The sequence below is a fragment of the Pipistrellus hanaki genome (assembly GCF_964339955.1).
Source record: "Pipistrellus hanaki genome assembly, chromosome: 10".
NCBI lineage: Eukaryota > Metazoa > Chordata > Mammalia > Chiroptera > Vespertilionidae > Pipistrellus > Pipistrellus hanaki.
In genome coordinates, this window is record NC_140512.1 from 14,732,523 (window position 1) to 14,750,609 (window position 18,087).

General features: G+C 41.6%; 2 protein-coding genes across 2 annotated transcripts in view; both read right to left on the bottom strand.

Annotated features, from left to right (window-relative positions):
- The window catches only part of LOC311629329 (thioredoxin domain-containing protein 3-like), a gene marked incomplete at both ends in the record, with an annotated part of 70,640 nt that overhangs the window by 18,639 nt on the left and 33,914 nt on the right, over positions 1–18,087 (bottom strand). The window contains one exon of the mRNA XM_084897303.1: positions 755–847. Within this exon, the coding sequence (XP_084753429.1) occupies positions 755–847 (93 nt within the window). The remainder of the gene's footprint in view (positions 1–754; positions 848–18,087) is intronic.
- LOC311628890 (thioredoxin domain-containing protein 3-like) lies at positions 823–15,913 on the bottom strand (the record flags this gene model as incomplete). The annotated part of the gene is made up of 7 exons (XM_084896464.1): positions 823–847; positions 4,259–4,332; positions 11,706–11,822; positions 13,931–14,002; positions 15,449–15,555; positions 15,744–15,801; positions 15,881–15,913. 6 exons carry the CDS (start codon positions 15,911–15,913, stop codon positions 4,291–4,293), a joined length of 429 nt encoding a protein of 142 aa, XP_084752590.1. The 3' UTR covers positions 823–847; positions 4,259–4,290.

Here is an 18,087-nt window from a genome sequence, read left to right on the forward strand (position 1 = left end):
TCTGCAACATAGGTGGCTAGTGCAACTGGGCCTGGATTTTTATTTAATTTTTATTTAACTTATTTAATGTATCTAATGGCTACCATATTGGACAGTCAACTTGTAGAAGCTATGTCTCCCCACTCATAAGCCAGTGCACTTGCCAATACATGGCACTGCCTGTATCATATTCCGCCAAGCAAGACAGAATTAAAAAATAGCTTGAGAGAAAGTTTGGGGTACAGAAAGAATTAAAGCTTTCCTGGAAAGTGCATGACAAGTAGCCTTCAACCTGGGATAAAAATCTACAGGAAATTCCTGGATATTTACTTCCAGGCTCATGCAGCAAGTCTTAGAGGACATAAGGTAATGAGGCCTTCACTCCAAAAGAACACAATCAGATCACCCACTTTTGATTGACTGCTGGAGATTTTTCCAGAGTCACCATCTCTGGTATTACCCTGCTATGGACAAAACAGGCGGAGCAGGAGGCATTTGCTTTTCTATGATGAGGATCTAAAGCAGGGGTCTTCAAACTAAGGCCCACGGCCACATGCGGCCCGCAGAGGAGTCTGATCCTGCCCGCCAGGTTTTTTGGGCAGTGAGCGCAGCCGAGGTGTTACAGTAGGAATTAGTAGTTCATATAGTCCGGCCCTCCAGCTCTCTGAGGGACCGTGATCTGGCCCCCATTTTAAAAAGTTTGAGGACCCCTGAAAAGCCTGTAAGAATGTACTTTATTTGAAAACACAGTGGGGTTTTTGTTGAACTTTCTTACCTGCTCTGATTTTTGCCTATAGAAGTCCCTCACTTGGTTTTCATTGAGCACTCTATTATCTTCTGCTTCTATGACAAATCCTGCATTGGCAAGCTTCAATGAGAGAGAGCAAGGTCAGATCTAGAGGTTGAAGGAGCACGTGTAAAAGAACTCAAGGACATTTATGTCCTAGGCTTAACATACCACCCAGATTTTCATGTAAAGATTTCAGCACAATCAATAGGGCACAAGATTTGATGCCAGAAACCAATCACTGACTCACTAATAGAAAGAGGCTGGTCAACCTTGAAACTCTGAAAGGTCAGAGCCAACCACTCCCTATCTAATTGAGACAATGGTAACTGAGGCAACTTCCCCATCTTGTAATCATGTAAATCATCAGGGATATGATAATCCACTTATTACCTGACTAAGGGCTATGGGTGTTTCCCAAAGCTGCTTAAAAATAATGGGTGTATCCCATAGCCTCTATAAAAGGATAGCAAGGCAGAGACCAGTGGTAGTCTACCCACTAGAGATTGACTCCCGCCAACCCCCATTTGTCCCAAATTAACTCTTTTCTACTCTCTCTTCATTTTAGTGTGTGGTCTCCTCCATAAACTGGACCCTGAGTGGGCCCTAATCACGTGGGTCGTGATAGGGTTCCCACAATTTGAAGAGTCTTAAAATAAATATCACAGAAGGCCCTTGTCAAGCACCCTCGTATTTAAGTTTTCAAGACTTAATCCAGAGACATCACAATATCTATATTATTTCATTGAATTGCCTCAAAATGTGAAAAAACTAACTGAATCACTCGTGAAGATATGTTTCTTAACCATCCATTCATTTTTTAAAATCACTTTTTTAAGGATTTACTTTGTTAAGGTTATAGCTGATGATCTATATTTTAATTTTCTTACAACAAAAATAATAAAATTATGGGAAAGGACAGAATTTAAGATTTAGCCATGCTTTATTTGTCTTAAAGAAAATGTAATTTAATGACATGTCACACTCAAGTATAATAAAATGTAACAAAAAGCAGTTTTTAGGCTAATATAACAAGTCCAATGAGGAACTAAACAATGAAATATAATAAATAATACGCAGTCCAAAGTGTAACCTGCATTCAAAGCAAATTAGTAATTACATGAAATTATATCAATAATTTGACCTCAACTTAATTGGGTGTACACAACACCAATTCTTTCTGCTTCTATTATTAAAGCAAGCTCTGACCTGGTTCCATGGGCTGGATTGACATTGCAGAACTATATCTACATCTTAGTGACTCTTCTTCTGACATTCCATTTGAAAAATTTCTAAATACTTAAATCATGTCTGCTAAGTGTATGACAAAAGAAAATTCATCCAACTTTTAAACTTGATTACTTCTTCTTTGCTATAGTTTTAAAAAATGCAGTGTGTTCATTTTCTTTTTATTAAAACATTTCTTAAACATTTTCTGCCCTGTGGGTTATGTAGCTTTTTACTGCATTCCAGAGAGGTGAGATATGTAGTAGCTATTCATAATTTACATTTCTGAAATGTTGTTTAGTATGTCAAAACAAAAAATTTCAGATAAAATGATTAAAAGTATTGCCTCAACTAAAACAACTATATAATTTGAAAATCTTCACTATTGTAGCTATTAAAACATACTAGAATAAGTAACAGTAAACCACTGATATGGATATTATTTTTGAAAACTTTATAAAATACTAGAGGCCTGGTACATGAAATTCGTAAACTGGGGGGTGTCCCTCAGCCCAGCCTGTACCCTCTCCAATCTGGGAACCCTCTGGGGATGCCCGACTGCCAGTTTAGACCCAATCAGTTGGACAGACATCTCTCTCACAATCCGGGACTTCTAGCTTGTAAACACTCGCCTTCCTGGCTGCCTCACTGCACCTAAGTAGTCTTCCTGCCAGCCTGATAGCCCTCTAACCACTCCCCTAGCCTGATTGACACCTAACCACTCCCCTGCTGGCATGATGAACACCTAACTGCTCCTTGCTGGCCCAATCACCCCCAATTGCACTCCTTTGCAGGCCTGGTTGCCCTGAATTGCCCTCCCCTGCAGACTTGGTCCCATCCACTACCCTCCCCTGCAGGCCTGGTTGTCCCCAACTATCCTTCCCTGCAAGCCTGGTTGCCCCCAACTGCCCTCCTCTGCAGTCCTGGTCGCCCCCAACTGCCCTCCCCTGCCAACCAACTTGTGACATCAGGGAGTGGGGCCATTTGTGACAATGTGGGGGTAGCCATCTTGTGACATAAGGTTGTGAGGGTCTATTTGCATATTACCTCTTTATTATATAGGATAAAGTAATATATGGGGCACTGAGGTACAGTCTGTGTCTCCCTTCCCACATACACACCAGAATCTGGGAAAGGAGAGTGGGGTTTATACTTAGAGAGAAGTATCAATTGAATCAACTCATAATTGGGAGAGAGAATATTTGTACCATGACCCATGGACCAATAATCAGTGATAATGCTACTATGGCTAAAGAAAGAATGCATGATGGGAAGTTCATTGAGAAATACCCAACCCCTTCTGAAATAGCTCTCTATGTGATCTCCTCTACTGCACATGCAATATTCTTTCAAATTTCAATATAATTTTGTTGTTTCTACACAAAGTCTTTATTCAGGGGTCAGCAAACAATAGCTTGCAGTCAAAATCTAGCCCACTATTTTTTTAAATAAAGTTTATTGGAACATAGTCATATCATTTGTGTACATAGTGTCTGCTGGTGCTTTCTCCATATGACCGCAGAGTTGTTTGACAGAGACCATGTACCCAACAAACTTGAAAATAGTTATCAAATGACCCTCTATAAAAAATGTCTGTTGACCTTTGGATTAGAATGCAATTTTCCTCTAACTTTTTTTCTCTAAAGCAAAATATTAAATACATCCATAAGTTATCTTTTTTTTTTATATAAAGTCAGAGCTAAGATTAACATTCAGAGCTTCTACTTTTTTTAAAATATATTTTATTGATTTTTTTACAGAGAGGAAGGGAGACAGATAGAGAGCTAGAAGCGTCAATGAGAGAGAAACATCGAACAGCTGCCTCTTGCACACCCCCTACAGGGGATGTGCCCGCAACCAATGTACATGCCCTTGACCAGAATCGAACCTGGGACCTTTCAGTCCGCAGACCGACGCTTTACCACTGAGCCAAACCGGCTTCCATAAGTTATCTTATACCTAAAAAAACAACTATATATTTATGGCAATATATAAGGAATAAAGCAAGCTCATGTTAGCTTATAACAAGTTTTCACCCAACATGAAAAACATTTGCTACAATCTAATAGAAGAATAAAAGTTATTTAAATTAGGATGCCTGAATGGTTCTGTCCGTTTAAAGACAAAACATTCAAAGCCATTCGAGGCACCAGAAATTCATGATGTCCTATTTTTACTCTAAATGATAAGCTTATCTCTAAATTGACAATTAAGGGGGTGTTATTTTTCAGTTAATTTAAACTATTGTTGTGAAATATTACTTACATTTTCTTTAATTTCTATAATTTTTCCAGTATTCATAGCCTCGGGTTTGATAATAGCAATACTGTATATTCGGTCTGGGAAAAAAATAAATAGAAAAATTTTATTGTCTTGGCACGACGTCTAGATAATGAAGATTTAATAATTAAAAATGTAAGCTACTGATGTCCAAGTGGATTTTTGTCCATTGACAGGTTTGTTCTAATTGTGGCATTTCAACTACCCAAGAGGTTCTATTTGGAATCAAGGTTCACTTCCTACATTTGCATACAAGAGAAACATTCACAAGAGTTTGTAGTACTACTACTACTACTACTACTACTAATAATAATAGTTGTTGTAAATAAAATAAAAAGAAACAAAACACACATACACACACACAAAAAAACAAACAAACAAAAAAAAAAAAAACCAACAACAACAACAACAAAAAACAGATTAGGTAGGCATTGGTCCTGAAAGGCTCCAGACTATAGAGAGCAAAGAAAAGGGGAAGGGAAGCAAAAGAAATTTTAAAAAAAATTTTTTTTTTTTTCTTATTGATTACAGAGAGTAAGAGAGAGGGAGAGAGAAACAGAAACATCAATGATGACAAAGAATCACTGATTAGCTGCCTCATCCCACAGTGATTGGAAGCACGCAACCCGGACATGTGCCCTGACCACATGCCCTGACTGGGAATAAAACCATGACCTTATGATTCATAGGTCAACGCTCAACCACTGAGCCATGCCTGCTGGGAAAAAGAGGTTTCCTTTTAATAACTGAGTCTAGTATTGCACAAACCATCATTTATCCCACCAGTTCCTTATCAATTCACACTGATGCTAACACCAGCTCTTTACTAATTTAGGAGATGCTGTGGTGAGCATCCTTGTACTACAAATCTCTTGCCATTATTTTAAATTTCCTTACCCAGAGATTCTTTGGATGCTTTCCTGGCATTATCTGCATTTGAGTCTACAATTTCAAGATACTATGAAAGAAAAATGCAAATAAAACAATTACATTTTAATCTGGTAGTGTGCTGGAAAACAAATCAGTTTCACTAAAGAAAAGAAAAGATGTTGATAGGAAGCCAGGAAGGCTGGTCAACAACCTTAATTGCTCTAACCTTTAGTTGAGATATTGTTAGCTGAAGCGCCTCCACCTTGTTTGTCCTGTGTAAGTTTCTGTTATTTCCTGCCTAAGGGCTACATGTAAATTTCTGTTTTTGTTGCCTAAGATGTTTTCCCCAAAGCCTCAATAAAAGGGGACAGCAGGGCCAAAGCAGGAGTAGTTCTCCCACTAGAGGTGGACTACTGCCTGCCCCTCCCCTCCCCCCCCCCCCGACCCCCCCATATCACCAGGTTGAATATTTTCAAGTCTCAAGTCTCTTCATTTGTGTGCGGCCCTTTTCCAGAACCCGAACCCTGAATTGGAACTCTTTCCACGCGGGCCGTGAAAGAGACAGACGTATGTGGCGCCCAAACAGTAGTGAATTTTTAGAAATCTTCTTTCTGATAAATATTTATAATTCAAGGGATAAAAGGTAAAGTGGCAATGTTCCTGCATTTATCTAACACTGCTTTTCCCAAACTTTCCACTAAAACAGGATAAAGAATATTTAAAATAGGTAAGGTAGGGGAACTATTATTAAAAAAAATGCATATATGCTGTGTGGAAATGGTTTAAAAAATTTAAACTTAAGAAGAGTACAAGAAACAAAATTAGAAAGAAGCATATATTAACAAGAAAACAATCTATAATAATAAAAGCCTACCTGGTGATTGCATCCTCGTGTGATGCCCTCATGTCATCACAAGATGGCCACCACAAGATCACCACCATAAGATGGCCACCAAAATAAGGCTGCCACAAGATGTCCAGCAGGAGAGGGTAGTTGGGGACAATCGGGCAGGCAGGGGAGCAGTTAGTGGGCAATTAGGCTGGCAGGCAAAAGTAGTTAAGGGCAATCAGGCAGGCAGATAGGAAAGCAGTTAGGAGCCAACAGTCCTGGACTATGAGAGGGAGGTCCAACTGACATTTAGGTCCAAGGGGTCCCAGATTGGAGAGGGTGCAGGCCAGGCTGAGGGACCCCCCTCATGCACAAATTTTGTGCACTGGGCCTCTAGTAAATACATAATTAAAAAATCAAAAGAGTATTTGATAAGTGTCAAAATCCATTCCTGACTATTACTATTAGTAAATAAATTAGAAACACAAAGATAACACCTTAACTTAAAAAAAAAAAAAAAAAAAAAAAAAAAAAGTCTTGCTCAAAACAATAGTTCATTGCCTACTGTAGGCTAAAATACCAGAAAGGATGGGGGCAGTAATGAGGGTCTTCATAACCTGAGAAGCCCTGAAAGTGCTTCTGTGATTCTGTATATATCTATAATAATAAAAGCCCAAGCAACCTTTATAGTGGAAGGACCAGAACTACCAGGTGGCTCTGATGCACACTGACCACCAGGGGGCAGACACTCAAAGCAGGAGTTGTCCCCTGGTGGTCAGTTCACTCCCACAGGGGGAGCACAGCTCAGCCAGAAGCCAGACTCATGGCTGGCAGGCTCAGCCACAGAGGCAGGAGCCTCTGCCATCTCCGCTGCAGGCAGTGGTAAGGAGCGAGGGGTCTTGAACTGCAAGAGCCCCCAACTGTGAGAGGGATGTCTGACTTCCAACTTAGGCCTGTTCCCTGGGGATATTGGGCCTAAGCCAGCAGGCAGACACCCCCCAATAGGTCCCAGACTGCAAGAGGGTGCAGGCCGGGCTGAGGGTGCCCCCCTCCACCCATCCAGCCCACGAATTTCTTGCCCCAAGTCTCTAGTTTATATATAAACATTGTTTTGGCAAGAGAATAAATAACTTTTGTCTCTTTTTATAGCCTTTGTTTTGAAATCTATTTTGTCAGATTGTTACTCCAGCTTTGTTTTTGTTTTTTTTGGTTTTTTTTCATTTGCATGGACTATCTTTTTCCATCCCTTCACTTTCAGTCTTTGTGAATCTTTTATTCTGAGATGGGTCTCTTGTAGATAGAATATATATGGGTCATGTTTTTTTATCCATTCAGGTATCCTGTGTTTTTTTATTGAAACACTTAATCCATTTTCATTTAAAATTACTATTGATAGGTACTTATTGCCACTTTTTTCTTTGTATCTATGCTCCTCTCTTTTTCTTCTTAAAGCTGTCCCTTCAACTTAATATTTTTTACAATGCTGGTTTGGTGATAATGAACTCTTTTAACGGTTTTTTTGGGAAAACTCTTTATTTCACCTTTAATTGTAAATGATATCCTTGCTGGATAGAGTAGTCTTGAGTTCTAGTCCTTGCTTTCCATTACTTTGAATACTTCATGCCAATCCCTTCTGGGATATAGTGATGCTTTTTGTTTTGGGGATTTTTTTTTTTAAATCAGCTGATAGCTTTATGGAAACTCTCTGTTTTTCTCTTGTTGCCTTTATGATTATCTCTTTAACTTTTGCCATTTTAATTATGATGTTTATGGTGTGGATCTCTTTGAGTGCATCTTGATTGGGACTCGGTGCTTCCTGAACTTGTATGGCCTTTCCTTTCACCAGATTAGAGCAGTTTTCTGTCATTGATTCTTCAAACAGGTTTTCTACCCTTTTCTCTCTTTCTTCTCCTTCTGGTACCCTATGATGTTGGGATGGATATTGTTACCTTTCATGTTGACAAACTTCACTGAAATAATCTTGTTTTTTTTTGTTGTTGTCGTTGTTTATTGTCCTTATGTATTAGGTTTCCTGTGGGACTCAGTCATGCAGTTTCTTTTATCTCTTTAGCTGGATGCTCTAGGAATTTCCTTGTGTGGGTGAATTGGCTCTCCTGTTATAACTGGGTCTTGATTGTCATTGTCCTGTTTGTGGGTGGAATCCCCTCAGGCTGGATGACTTTGAAGCTCAACCCTGAACACATCATGTGAGCTTTATAAGATGCTGACAGAACAAAAGAAAAACCGTGCAAAGGAACCCAACAGCTACAACAAGAACAACTGCAAAAGAAAAAACGATTTAGGAAAGAGAAAAAGAGCACAAGAATAATAAAGGGAGGAGAGGGGGGGAAGCAGAATACAAGAATAAAAAGGGGGGGGAAAAACAAATATGAACGGTGGAAGGTAGAGAAAAATATAAGAATAAAGCACAGGGAAAGAAAACAGTATAAAATAAAAGGAGAGAAAAAAAATTAAGGGAAAAAAAAAAAGAAGCAGCAGAGGAAAGAAAAATAAGAGATATAAAAGACAAAAATAATAAAGTCATAAAAAATAAAAGAATGAAAAGAACTGAGGTGTTGGGGTGTGTAGTGCCCGCTGACATCTCCCATTGGATCTTGTGCTCATGTTGCATCAGGCTGCTTTGTGGGCCATTTACAGGCCGTGCAGTGGGTACTTTGGTGCTAGCCAATGTCAGAAGTTATCCAGAATCGGCTCTCGGCAACCTGATCAAAGCTTCAAGTGATCCACAGTTTATGTATGACTCCAGGAATTTCCTGAGTTTGGCTGCACACGGGAAGGGCCAAGCTATGCTCCATGACCCACATGTTAGCCGCATGGGGCCCAGAAGCAGCTCAACAAATGTCCCTAGGTACCTTGGGAATTGCCACCACCCATGTCCTGGAATGTTCCTCTGAGCTCCGGAGGGTGGAGCACCTCAAAAGCAGGCCATTGGGGTCTGCTGGAAGCTGGGAGTGCCACCAGATTCCTGGGAAAGGGAGGGAAATGGCTCCACAGGAAGCCAATCACCAATTCCCCCAGAGTCTGACCAACCCACAGACCCAGACTGGGTCTCAGCTACTGCCTCCTCAGTGGGGGTGGAGATGCAGGGTGTGGCGAGCAGGGATTCCAAAAATGGGATGAGCTTCTCCAGGCTGCTTCTGATGGGAGGGGCTGTGCCCCTCAGGAAAATTAGTAGATGCTGTGGTATCAATGGGGATGACCAAGCACAGGATCCTGGCAGCTTCTCTTCCATGTCTTTCCCCAATGCCTCCCACCCCAGATTCTCCTCAGGTGACTTTGGTTGCACTGCCTTCCCTCTAGGGTGAGTGACTGTGAACAAAAACCCTGCGCTCTGATCCTTTAAAAAATAAGATTTGTCCCCAGCAGGATTCATCTCTCCTTGGTGAATAGAAGCCCCAAGTCTTTCAACCCTGGATGCTACAAAGGTGGCTATTCCCAGCTCTGATACTCTGGGATGGGAAGCTCAGGTGGGGGTCCAGGCCTCACTCCTCTCAGGGGAATCTCTCCACTCCCGCCCCATGAAAACAAGATATCTCTCCACACTCTTGGGCTGCTGCCCCTGAGAGCCCGGCCATCCCTTCTCATGACCCCTGCTCTTCCTACCAGTCCCAAGGTAGTTTCTGCTTTTCCTTCTTTAAAAAAATCTCCTCTTTAACTAGTCTTCAGTTGGTAATTCAGAGTGAATGTTCCCAAATTGCATTTTACTTCTAGTTTGGTTCCAGCAGAAGGTGCAAGCAAGATCTACCTACTCCACCGCCATCTTCTCCGTTGCCTAATTCCAAATCTATAAATATTGTTGTAGAGGGCACCTTGGGAATGCACATGGATGACCTTTAATTATCATCAGCTGAACTCAAGGCATAGGCAGAGCCACACCCTGGGAACGTGTTTCCCCAAAATGTGGGAGACTGTTATCAGTATCCACTTCTTATCTTTATGCATGTGCTTGGAATGAGGAACGAATAGGACCTTGACTTACCCAGCTCTTTTTTTTTTTTTTTTAATATATTTTATTGATTTTTTTACAGAGAGGAAGGGAGAGGGATAAAGAGCTAGAAACATCGATGAGAGAGAAACATCGACCAGCTGCCTCTTGCACACCCCCTACCAGGGATGTGCCCGCAACCAATGTACATGCCCTTGACCGGAATCAAACCTGCAACCTTTCAGTCCGCAGACCACTGAGCCAAACCGGTTTCGGCAACCCAGGTCTTAATATGCTCAATCCAAGGAATGAGGAATGAATAGGACCTGGGCACACCCAAAACTCCTTTGATTCTAAGCTTTTCAGGGAATCCTCCCATTATTCTTTTGGAAATAAATCGATGTGCTGTGTTGTCTGTGGTGGGTGTTGACTGTCTCTCCATCAGAGTGATAGCCCCTGACCTGGGTCCCAGCTTCTATCTATTTCTGTGTCTTGGTCTCTCTCTTTTTTTAAAATTTCTTAATCCCCAGCTCCTCCACTCAGGAACCTGTCATTTTCCATGCAAGTCTCAGAAAACAGAGAAACAGCCCTCCACACATATAAACCCTAATATGCAAATAGACTGAAGAGCAAAACAACCAAACAACCAGTTGCTATGATATGCATTGGCCATCAGGGCCCTGCACGGAACATAAAAGGCATTGGCAGTAGGCGGCAGAGCACAGAAACATAGCAGGTGTTGGCTGGGGTGGGATGGTGGAGCAGGTGAGTGGGGCACCAGACCAAGGTGGGGCGCTGGTCGCTGTCATTGGGGTGAGCCTCTGGTGGTTATTAAAAATTCTTTGCTCCCACACACCACAGTCCCAGCTGGTGCTCACACTTGCTGTCAGCACTGGCCCCACTCACACCTGCAGCCAGTGTCAGAGCTGCTGATTGCACTGCTGCCAGCCCCCAGTGCCAGTCCTGATCACTCAGAGCTGTCAGCAGGTGCAAGCTGTGTCTGCTGGCCCCAATTACCTCCCCATGCTCCTGAGGGACAATCAGGACAGCAGCTGCCGGTCCCACCCACTGCTGGCACCAGCTCCAATAACTCCACACCATCAGCAAGTGAGAGTGGCGGCAGCCGGAGCAGGGCTGTCAATAAGCAGGGAATTGGGGCCCAAGGCGGGAGGGCCTGAGAGGGGGCTGGAGGATGGGCCAAGAGCCCCCTAGTGCCCACAGGTCCTTTTAAGGTGCATGGATTCGTGCACTGGGCCCCTAGTATTTTAATAGCAGACAACACCTCAATAAGCATTCTTTTCTATATTTGTCATTATCTTCTTAGGAAAGCTTATTGGGAGTGTAATTGCTCAAAGGATACCTGTGTTTTTTAGGGCCTTTAATCCATATTGCCAAGATACTTTTCAGAAAGTGCAACGTTTAGCCAAAACCGGTTTGGCTTAGTGGATAGAGCCTCGGCCTGCGGACAGAAGGGTCCCGGATTCGATTCGGGTCAAGGGCATGTACCTTGGTTTCAGGCACATCTCCAGTAGGGGGTGTGCAGGAGGCAGCTGGTCGATGTCTCTCATCGATGTTTCTAACTCTCTATCCCTCTCCTTTCCTCTCTGTGAAAAATCAGTAAAATATATTTAAAAAAAAAAAAAAAAAAGAAAGAAAGAAAGAAAAGAAAGTGCAACGTTTAGTTACCTGGACAGTTATAGAATTAGGGAAAGTGCTTTAGGAAAACAACAAAAAAAGATGTCATAGCTATTTTAAAACACAAAATAGCCAGGAGTGCAAACTATTACCTGAGGGCGAACCAGTTCACCTGCTGCAATTTTCCTCTCCTCCTTCACCAAGTTAATAATTGTTTCACTAACAAGTGGTGCGTTTGCACCCTCAATCTTTGAAATAATTTTGCCATTCTATAAAGGAAAAGAAAACATGAAGGAAACATTCATTTTCAAGGTAAGTAAAAATTAACACCAACTAAACTAAGTAACCCACCCTGACCCATACTTCCACCATTCCTTTCTTAGCAATTGTATTAGCCATTTAAAAATAAGGTCTCAGCCAAAACCGGTTTGGCTCAGTGGATAGAGCGTTGGTCTGTGGACTGAAAGGTCCCAGGTTCAATTCTGGTCAAGGGCATGTTTATTGGTTGCAGACACATCTCTGGTAGGGGGTGTGCAGGAGGCAGCTGGTTAATGCTTCTCTCTCATCAACATTTCTAGGTCCCTTTCCTTCTCCCTTTCTCTCTATGAAAAATCAATAAAAAATATTAAAAAAAATAAAAATAAAAATAAGGTCTCAGTGCCTGGCCAGTATGGCACAGTGGTTGAGTGTCAACCCATGCACCTATTGGTCACCAGTTCAATTCCTCTTGGTTTTAGCCTATCTGCACTGGGTTAATTGAGTCTCCTGGTTAAGGTCTACTGACCAGGCCTGGCTAACTTGGCAGGGTGATGGTTATCCCAGAGCTCCAGTCTTTCTTCCTCAGTCCCCTGTTCCTAACTGCTGCTACTGCTAGAGTCTCCTCATGTCTCATTAGCTTAAGCCCCTTCCTGCTTCATGCAGTTACTCATTCTGGTTCTCTACGCAAACTCCAGGCCAGGAATCAGCAAACTATGGCCCAAGGCAGAGCCAATATTTCGGCAAAGCTGAAAATACTGAGTATTTAGTCCTTTACAGAAGAAGTTGGCTGACCCCTGATCTCATTCATCAAATCCTACAGAGCCAGATCTACAATGCAACTGTAAACTCAATGAACTCAGTGATTCAGTTCCTTGAAGTCATTGCAAGAGTATTATTTAACAAAAGGGAAAAGTTATATCCAAGAAGTGTTAAGTCATTATTTTTAATAGAAAAGATGAGAATTGAAGTACCCAGCAGCAGAGGAGGTCCTTGCCCTCTGTTCGAGGCCTTTCCTCACCACCCCAGGTCCCTAGCTTCCACACTCTTATCAAACAAGTTAGCACTTAACTGTGTACTCTCCTCTTAGAAAATAGCACTTACTATGGGTTTCTGATTATTAAAGTTGTGTGTTCACCACAGAATATTTGGATAATATAGAAAAGTATAAAGAAGAAAAATAAAATTATGCATCCTTTCCCCATAATAGAGTCTGATGAATGCACTTTCTGTCTTACTTTGTAAATACAAAGTTAGAAGTTAATATACATGCCGAGACCGGTTTGGCTCAATGGATAGTGCGTCGGCTTGGGGACTGAAGGGTCCCGGGTTTGATTCCGGTCAAGGGCATGTACCTTGGTTGTGGGCCTATCCCCAGTAGGGGGTGTGCAAGAGGTGGCTGATCGATGACTCTCTCTCATCGATGTTTCTAGCTCTCTATCTCTCTCCCTTCCTCTCTGTACAAAATCAATAAAATATATATTTTTTTAAAGAAGTTAATATACATTAAAAAATAGCGATCACACAGCTATTTCCTTAGATTGGTATATGTGAATATTTATAATCAAGACTCTCCTACTGGGTATCTAAGAAATTTCCAGTTTTTCACTCCGGTAAGTAATAATTCATCATACAAATGTCTGATTATTTTTTAAAAAATATATGTTTTATTGATTTCAGAGAGGAAGGAAGAGGGAAATAGAAACATCAATGATGAGATAGAATCATCAACTGTCTGCCTCCTGCACACTTCCCCTTGGGGATCACAACCCAGGCATGTGCCCTGATCCTTAATTGAACCTTGATTTCCTAGTCAAGGTCAACACTCAACCACTGAGCCACACTGGCCAGGCTGTCTGATTATTTCTTTAAGAAAGGTAAATACATCTTGTGTTCCTTTTCTTTGATTAGCTCAGTGTATGGTAGTCTAATCTCTCCATTATTAGCTCCTAGAAGTCAGTTTATATAAACTATATTAACAGAGAAGGAAAGATGAAGTAAAAAAAAATCTATAATGACTTTCACCAGAAAAGAGTTCTGTGGTAATTTTATAATGCTACTTGCTCTTTAACTAGAAATTGGAATCTGATACTACATTTGAGAAAATAAATATTATACTTACAACACTAAAAAGAAAAATAGGTTCACAATTTTCTCTAAATGGCTGCAAGGCCAAAATGCTGTCAGCTTCAGCCTGGAAAATAGATATTAATATTTCACATGATAATATAGGAAACTATATCCAAGTCATTAGATGCACTATATACAAACAAACAAGCAAACACAGATACACATACATTTTATTTTTATATTTATTCAACATTCTCTTATTATGCAGTAACTTTAAGGATCAAATTGCAAACACTGGCATTTCAGGCTCTGCATCATTTGGCCTCAACCTGACTCTGGCTGTTCACATTTATGGCACCCTCACCCCCACCACCACCCAAAAAAAGAATGAAAGAGGCTGAAAGAAAGTAATCTACCATATTAAGCAACAGAAGTCAAATATTTTATTTTAAACTAATCAGATATCATTATTACAATGTTTATATCATAATAAAGCACTAACATGTAAAGCATTTAATGACTTTATAAAAATACAATATTTTTTACTGAATTTTATATGTATTGGTACAATGTTAGTACAAGTCTCCAAGTCTTTTAAAAGGGCACATAACAGAAAAAATGTATATGACCATTCAGCTTAGGGTGATATAAAATGTAATCAATGTCATAGGGCTTAATTTGGGATTTAAATTGACAAATTCAGAAAGTTCCCCTTTCCTTGGCTACCTGAAGAAAGTAAATATCCAGCAGAGGGTGACTGTCTATTGTTTACAACGGAGGTTTGGAAAGTAGGAATTCATTTTCTTTACCCTTTAGAAGTCATATAAAGACAGCATCAGTTTATGTGAGTATACTACTGTTGAATGTGTTCAAACATAACAGAACATTCAAGGACAATGCGAACATTTTTTTGATAAATTTAACAGATGTAAGTATGGTAGTTAGGCATATCTTGGAAAGACTACTAGCACTTCCCAGTGGGATAGACATAGTCTTGGAACTGATGCCTGTGGAGTAGGCTGAGGCATTCAGTCTGGTTTGAGTACCTGCTGGGAGGACAGTCATAAAGCTCAGAACTGTATCCTCACACCGCTCTGAGCTGTGTGTGCTGAGTGAGGAGGATTAATAGAATTTTCTGATGACGCCTGATGGTCTGTGACCCATTAGCCAGCTGTTAGATCCTTCTGGTACTGTCTTTTAACCTCTTATACCAACCCCGGTAAATGCCCAGAGCCCTTCCCAAAGCTATTCAGTGAGTAGTACTTGGAGCTCTGATTCTAAGACACACTGCATAAGGTCAGATGAAAAGAAACATCAATAAACAGATAACCATTTTTATACTTTTCTAATGTTCACAACCATGGCCAATAATCTCAATGGTCTAGGCATGGGGCAAAAATCTCATTTGTTCTCAGATCAGGTCAAACTAAATATAGAGTAAAACTTCCCAGCAAACACTGTCCATTCTGAAGAGTTGACAGGTTGTTTAACTCAACAAAATCCTTAAAGAGAACACTTGAATACCTAAAGTAACAAGAAAACAATAGTCTTATGGAAGTTAAATCCTTACTGCAACAAAATGCAGAATTTCGTCTTCATTCAGGTCATTTTTCAATTTCCTGAATAACGTTTGCATTGCTTTGCAAGGTCCACACCAGGCTTGGTAAACATCGATCACTAGAAGACGATATTTATGAAAGAATGGAATCAACAATTCTGAAACAGCAGCTTATCCCAGGGCTGGGGCAGGGGCAGAGGCATAGCAGGGCCTTTTGTGGAAGCAGGGAGCCATGCTCCGTGCTGGGGTGCCATGAGGTGCCCTGGGCCAAACTCGAGGTTACTGGTGGGGGGAGGGACCCCAGTACCTGTTACGCCTTTGTTCTGCAACATCTCCTCCCAGAGGCTTTGGGTGTTGATGACAGCCTGCAAAACGGAAGGCAGTGTACATGGCCTTCCAGTGCCCGTGCCACCAAGTTAAGAACTGCTGCTAGGTCATGCCTACCTGTAACTGGATTTCCCGCTTTTTGCCTGCCATGTGTCCACTATCACACGAAAAAGGGGAGACAAATAGAAAACATTTCAGAGAAATTTAAATACTGTCCTGTTTGTGCGTTCAAGCAACATCTTGAAGCACCATAGAAATAAATGTTCCTTCCCTAGCGGCTTAGGTACTCCCCCCACAGAGACTCCCGTGTCTCCCAGGCCTCCTCCCGCTGGGCGCTCTCTCAGGCTTGCTTACAGCAGCCAAAGGTCTTCCCAGCAGGAGAATCCCGAAGCCAGGTGAGAATGGATGGAGGCAGAGTTTCCTAAGCACAGCTGTGTGTGTTGTCCTGGAGCTTTGTGCTCTAGGTTTACCTCTCTGAAGGTGCTCATGGGTCTGCCTGCAGCCCCTCCCCACGGAGATCTCATTTCTAGAGCAAGGCCGCTCAGTGGAGGGGCACAGCATGAACTGCCCACAGGTGCTCAGCCAGCGAGACCCAGGCACCTGTTTGTCCGGTGGCCTCCGGGGCTTTGAGAGGGTGTCTGCCCCTGTGATAGCAACACCAGTGTGACCCAGGGCAACCAGACTACATCCCAGCATACCCTGAGGAACCCCTTCTCCTCTCCCCCGCCACCCTCTCTCTCCCCCCCCCCTCCCCCCCCAACGAGCCCTGCACAAACAGGACCTCCTTTAAGTTCCGCGGTATAGGAAGGCACAGCCCCCAGGATCTAAGTGGGCCCCTTGGTCCAGGCCTGTGGCCTTTGTGGGAGTACCTGGGCCCCTGGCGTCGGGGCGGGGTGTGGCTCCTGCTGCGCTTTCTGTGGGTGCTGGTAGGGAAGCAGTAGGACGCCAACGTTTCCTGCCAGCCTCCTGGCCGCCCACGAGCTCAGGCACACTGCCCACTCCTCCCACCCAACCCCCACCTCCCCAGCGTGCACTCTGCTCCCGCCCCCACCCCTCCCCCCTCCTCCCAGCTTCACCACTGTGTTCAGAACTGGGCCAAGGTTATCTGCATTTGGCTGGGAAAATCGCTCCCTCTAGGCCTCTTCCCCCGTCCTCCCTCAGCTGCCTCCCTCCTGTCTCAGTGTCCCCATGCAAGGCAATGGATGAAAATTTAGGTTTTTAAGCATTACTTGTATTGATGGCAAAAACCTTGCTTGTGGAGGCTTTGAAACAAAAACTTGTTGATGAGCTGTTCGTTTGGGTCTTCCCAGAATGGACTTCAGGGACAAATGCACTCTGAAAATGTTACTTATAAGAAAATGTATTTATGTTTTATTAGAGCAGAATGTAAATTATAAATGCCAAGTAGCCCAGGAAAGATATTACTCCCGAATGGATCTAATGGTTTGTTTTGCCTCTTGCATATGATTGACATTGTCTTTCTTCAAGATTTGTTAAAAGTGTTCTTTCCTACATTGACCTGCTCTTTTCTTCTTGAACAAAGGTCATAAGTGCCTGTTTCTTTGCAAATCTAGTTAAGTGCTAGTCAACAACTGGCCAATGTCAGCCTTGTAAAGACTCTGAGTTCTGTTGTATTATTTTAAACATTTGTATTTAATTGTTCTAGTAGATGATTAACTTTCTTCCCAGGACTCAAAATGAAAAATTAGAAAACCCCGTGATGTGCATTCAGCAAAAAGATAAGCTTTATAATATAAAGGTACAGGTGAGTTGAAAATCAACAATGGAAAAGATATCATGTAAACATAAAAAAGTTGACATGATTATATTAATATATCAGACAAAGCGACTTCAATACAAGAATATTTTCAGATGACATTTCCTGATGATAAAAAGTTTCATCAGGAAGACTAGTGTTTTAAAATGTATATAATAAACAACAGAGCTTCAAATACATGGAGCAAAAAACTTGCCTGAATTAAGTGAAAGAAAGGCATATCTATAATCATAATTGAAGATTCTAGCATCACTTTCCAATTAACTGATAGAACAACGTACACAGAAATCAGTAAGATTATTAAAGATGTAAACAACCTTATCCATCAAATTGACAGGTACTGACAACTGCAGAATACACCATTTCTTCAAGTGCTCTTGGAATACTTTTCACAAAGAACCATATAGTAAGTAATTTTAAAAATCATAATAAATTTCAAAAATTGGAATCTTTCAGCATATTTTTAAATATATTTTATTGATTTTTTACAGAGAGGAAGAGAGAGGGATAGAGAGTTAGAAACATCGATGAGAGAGAATCATCGATC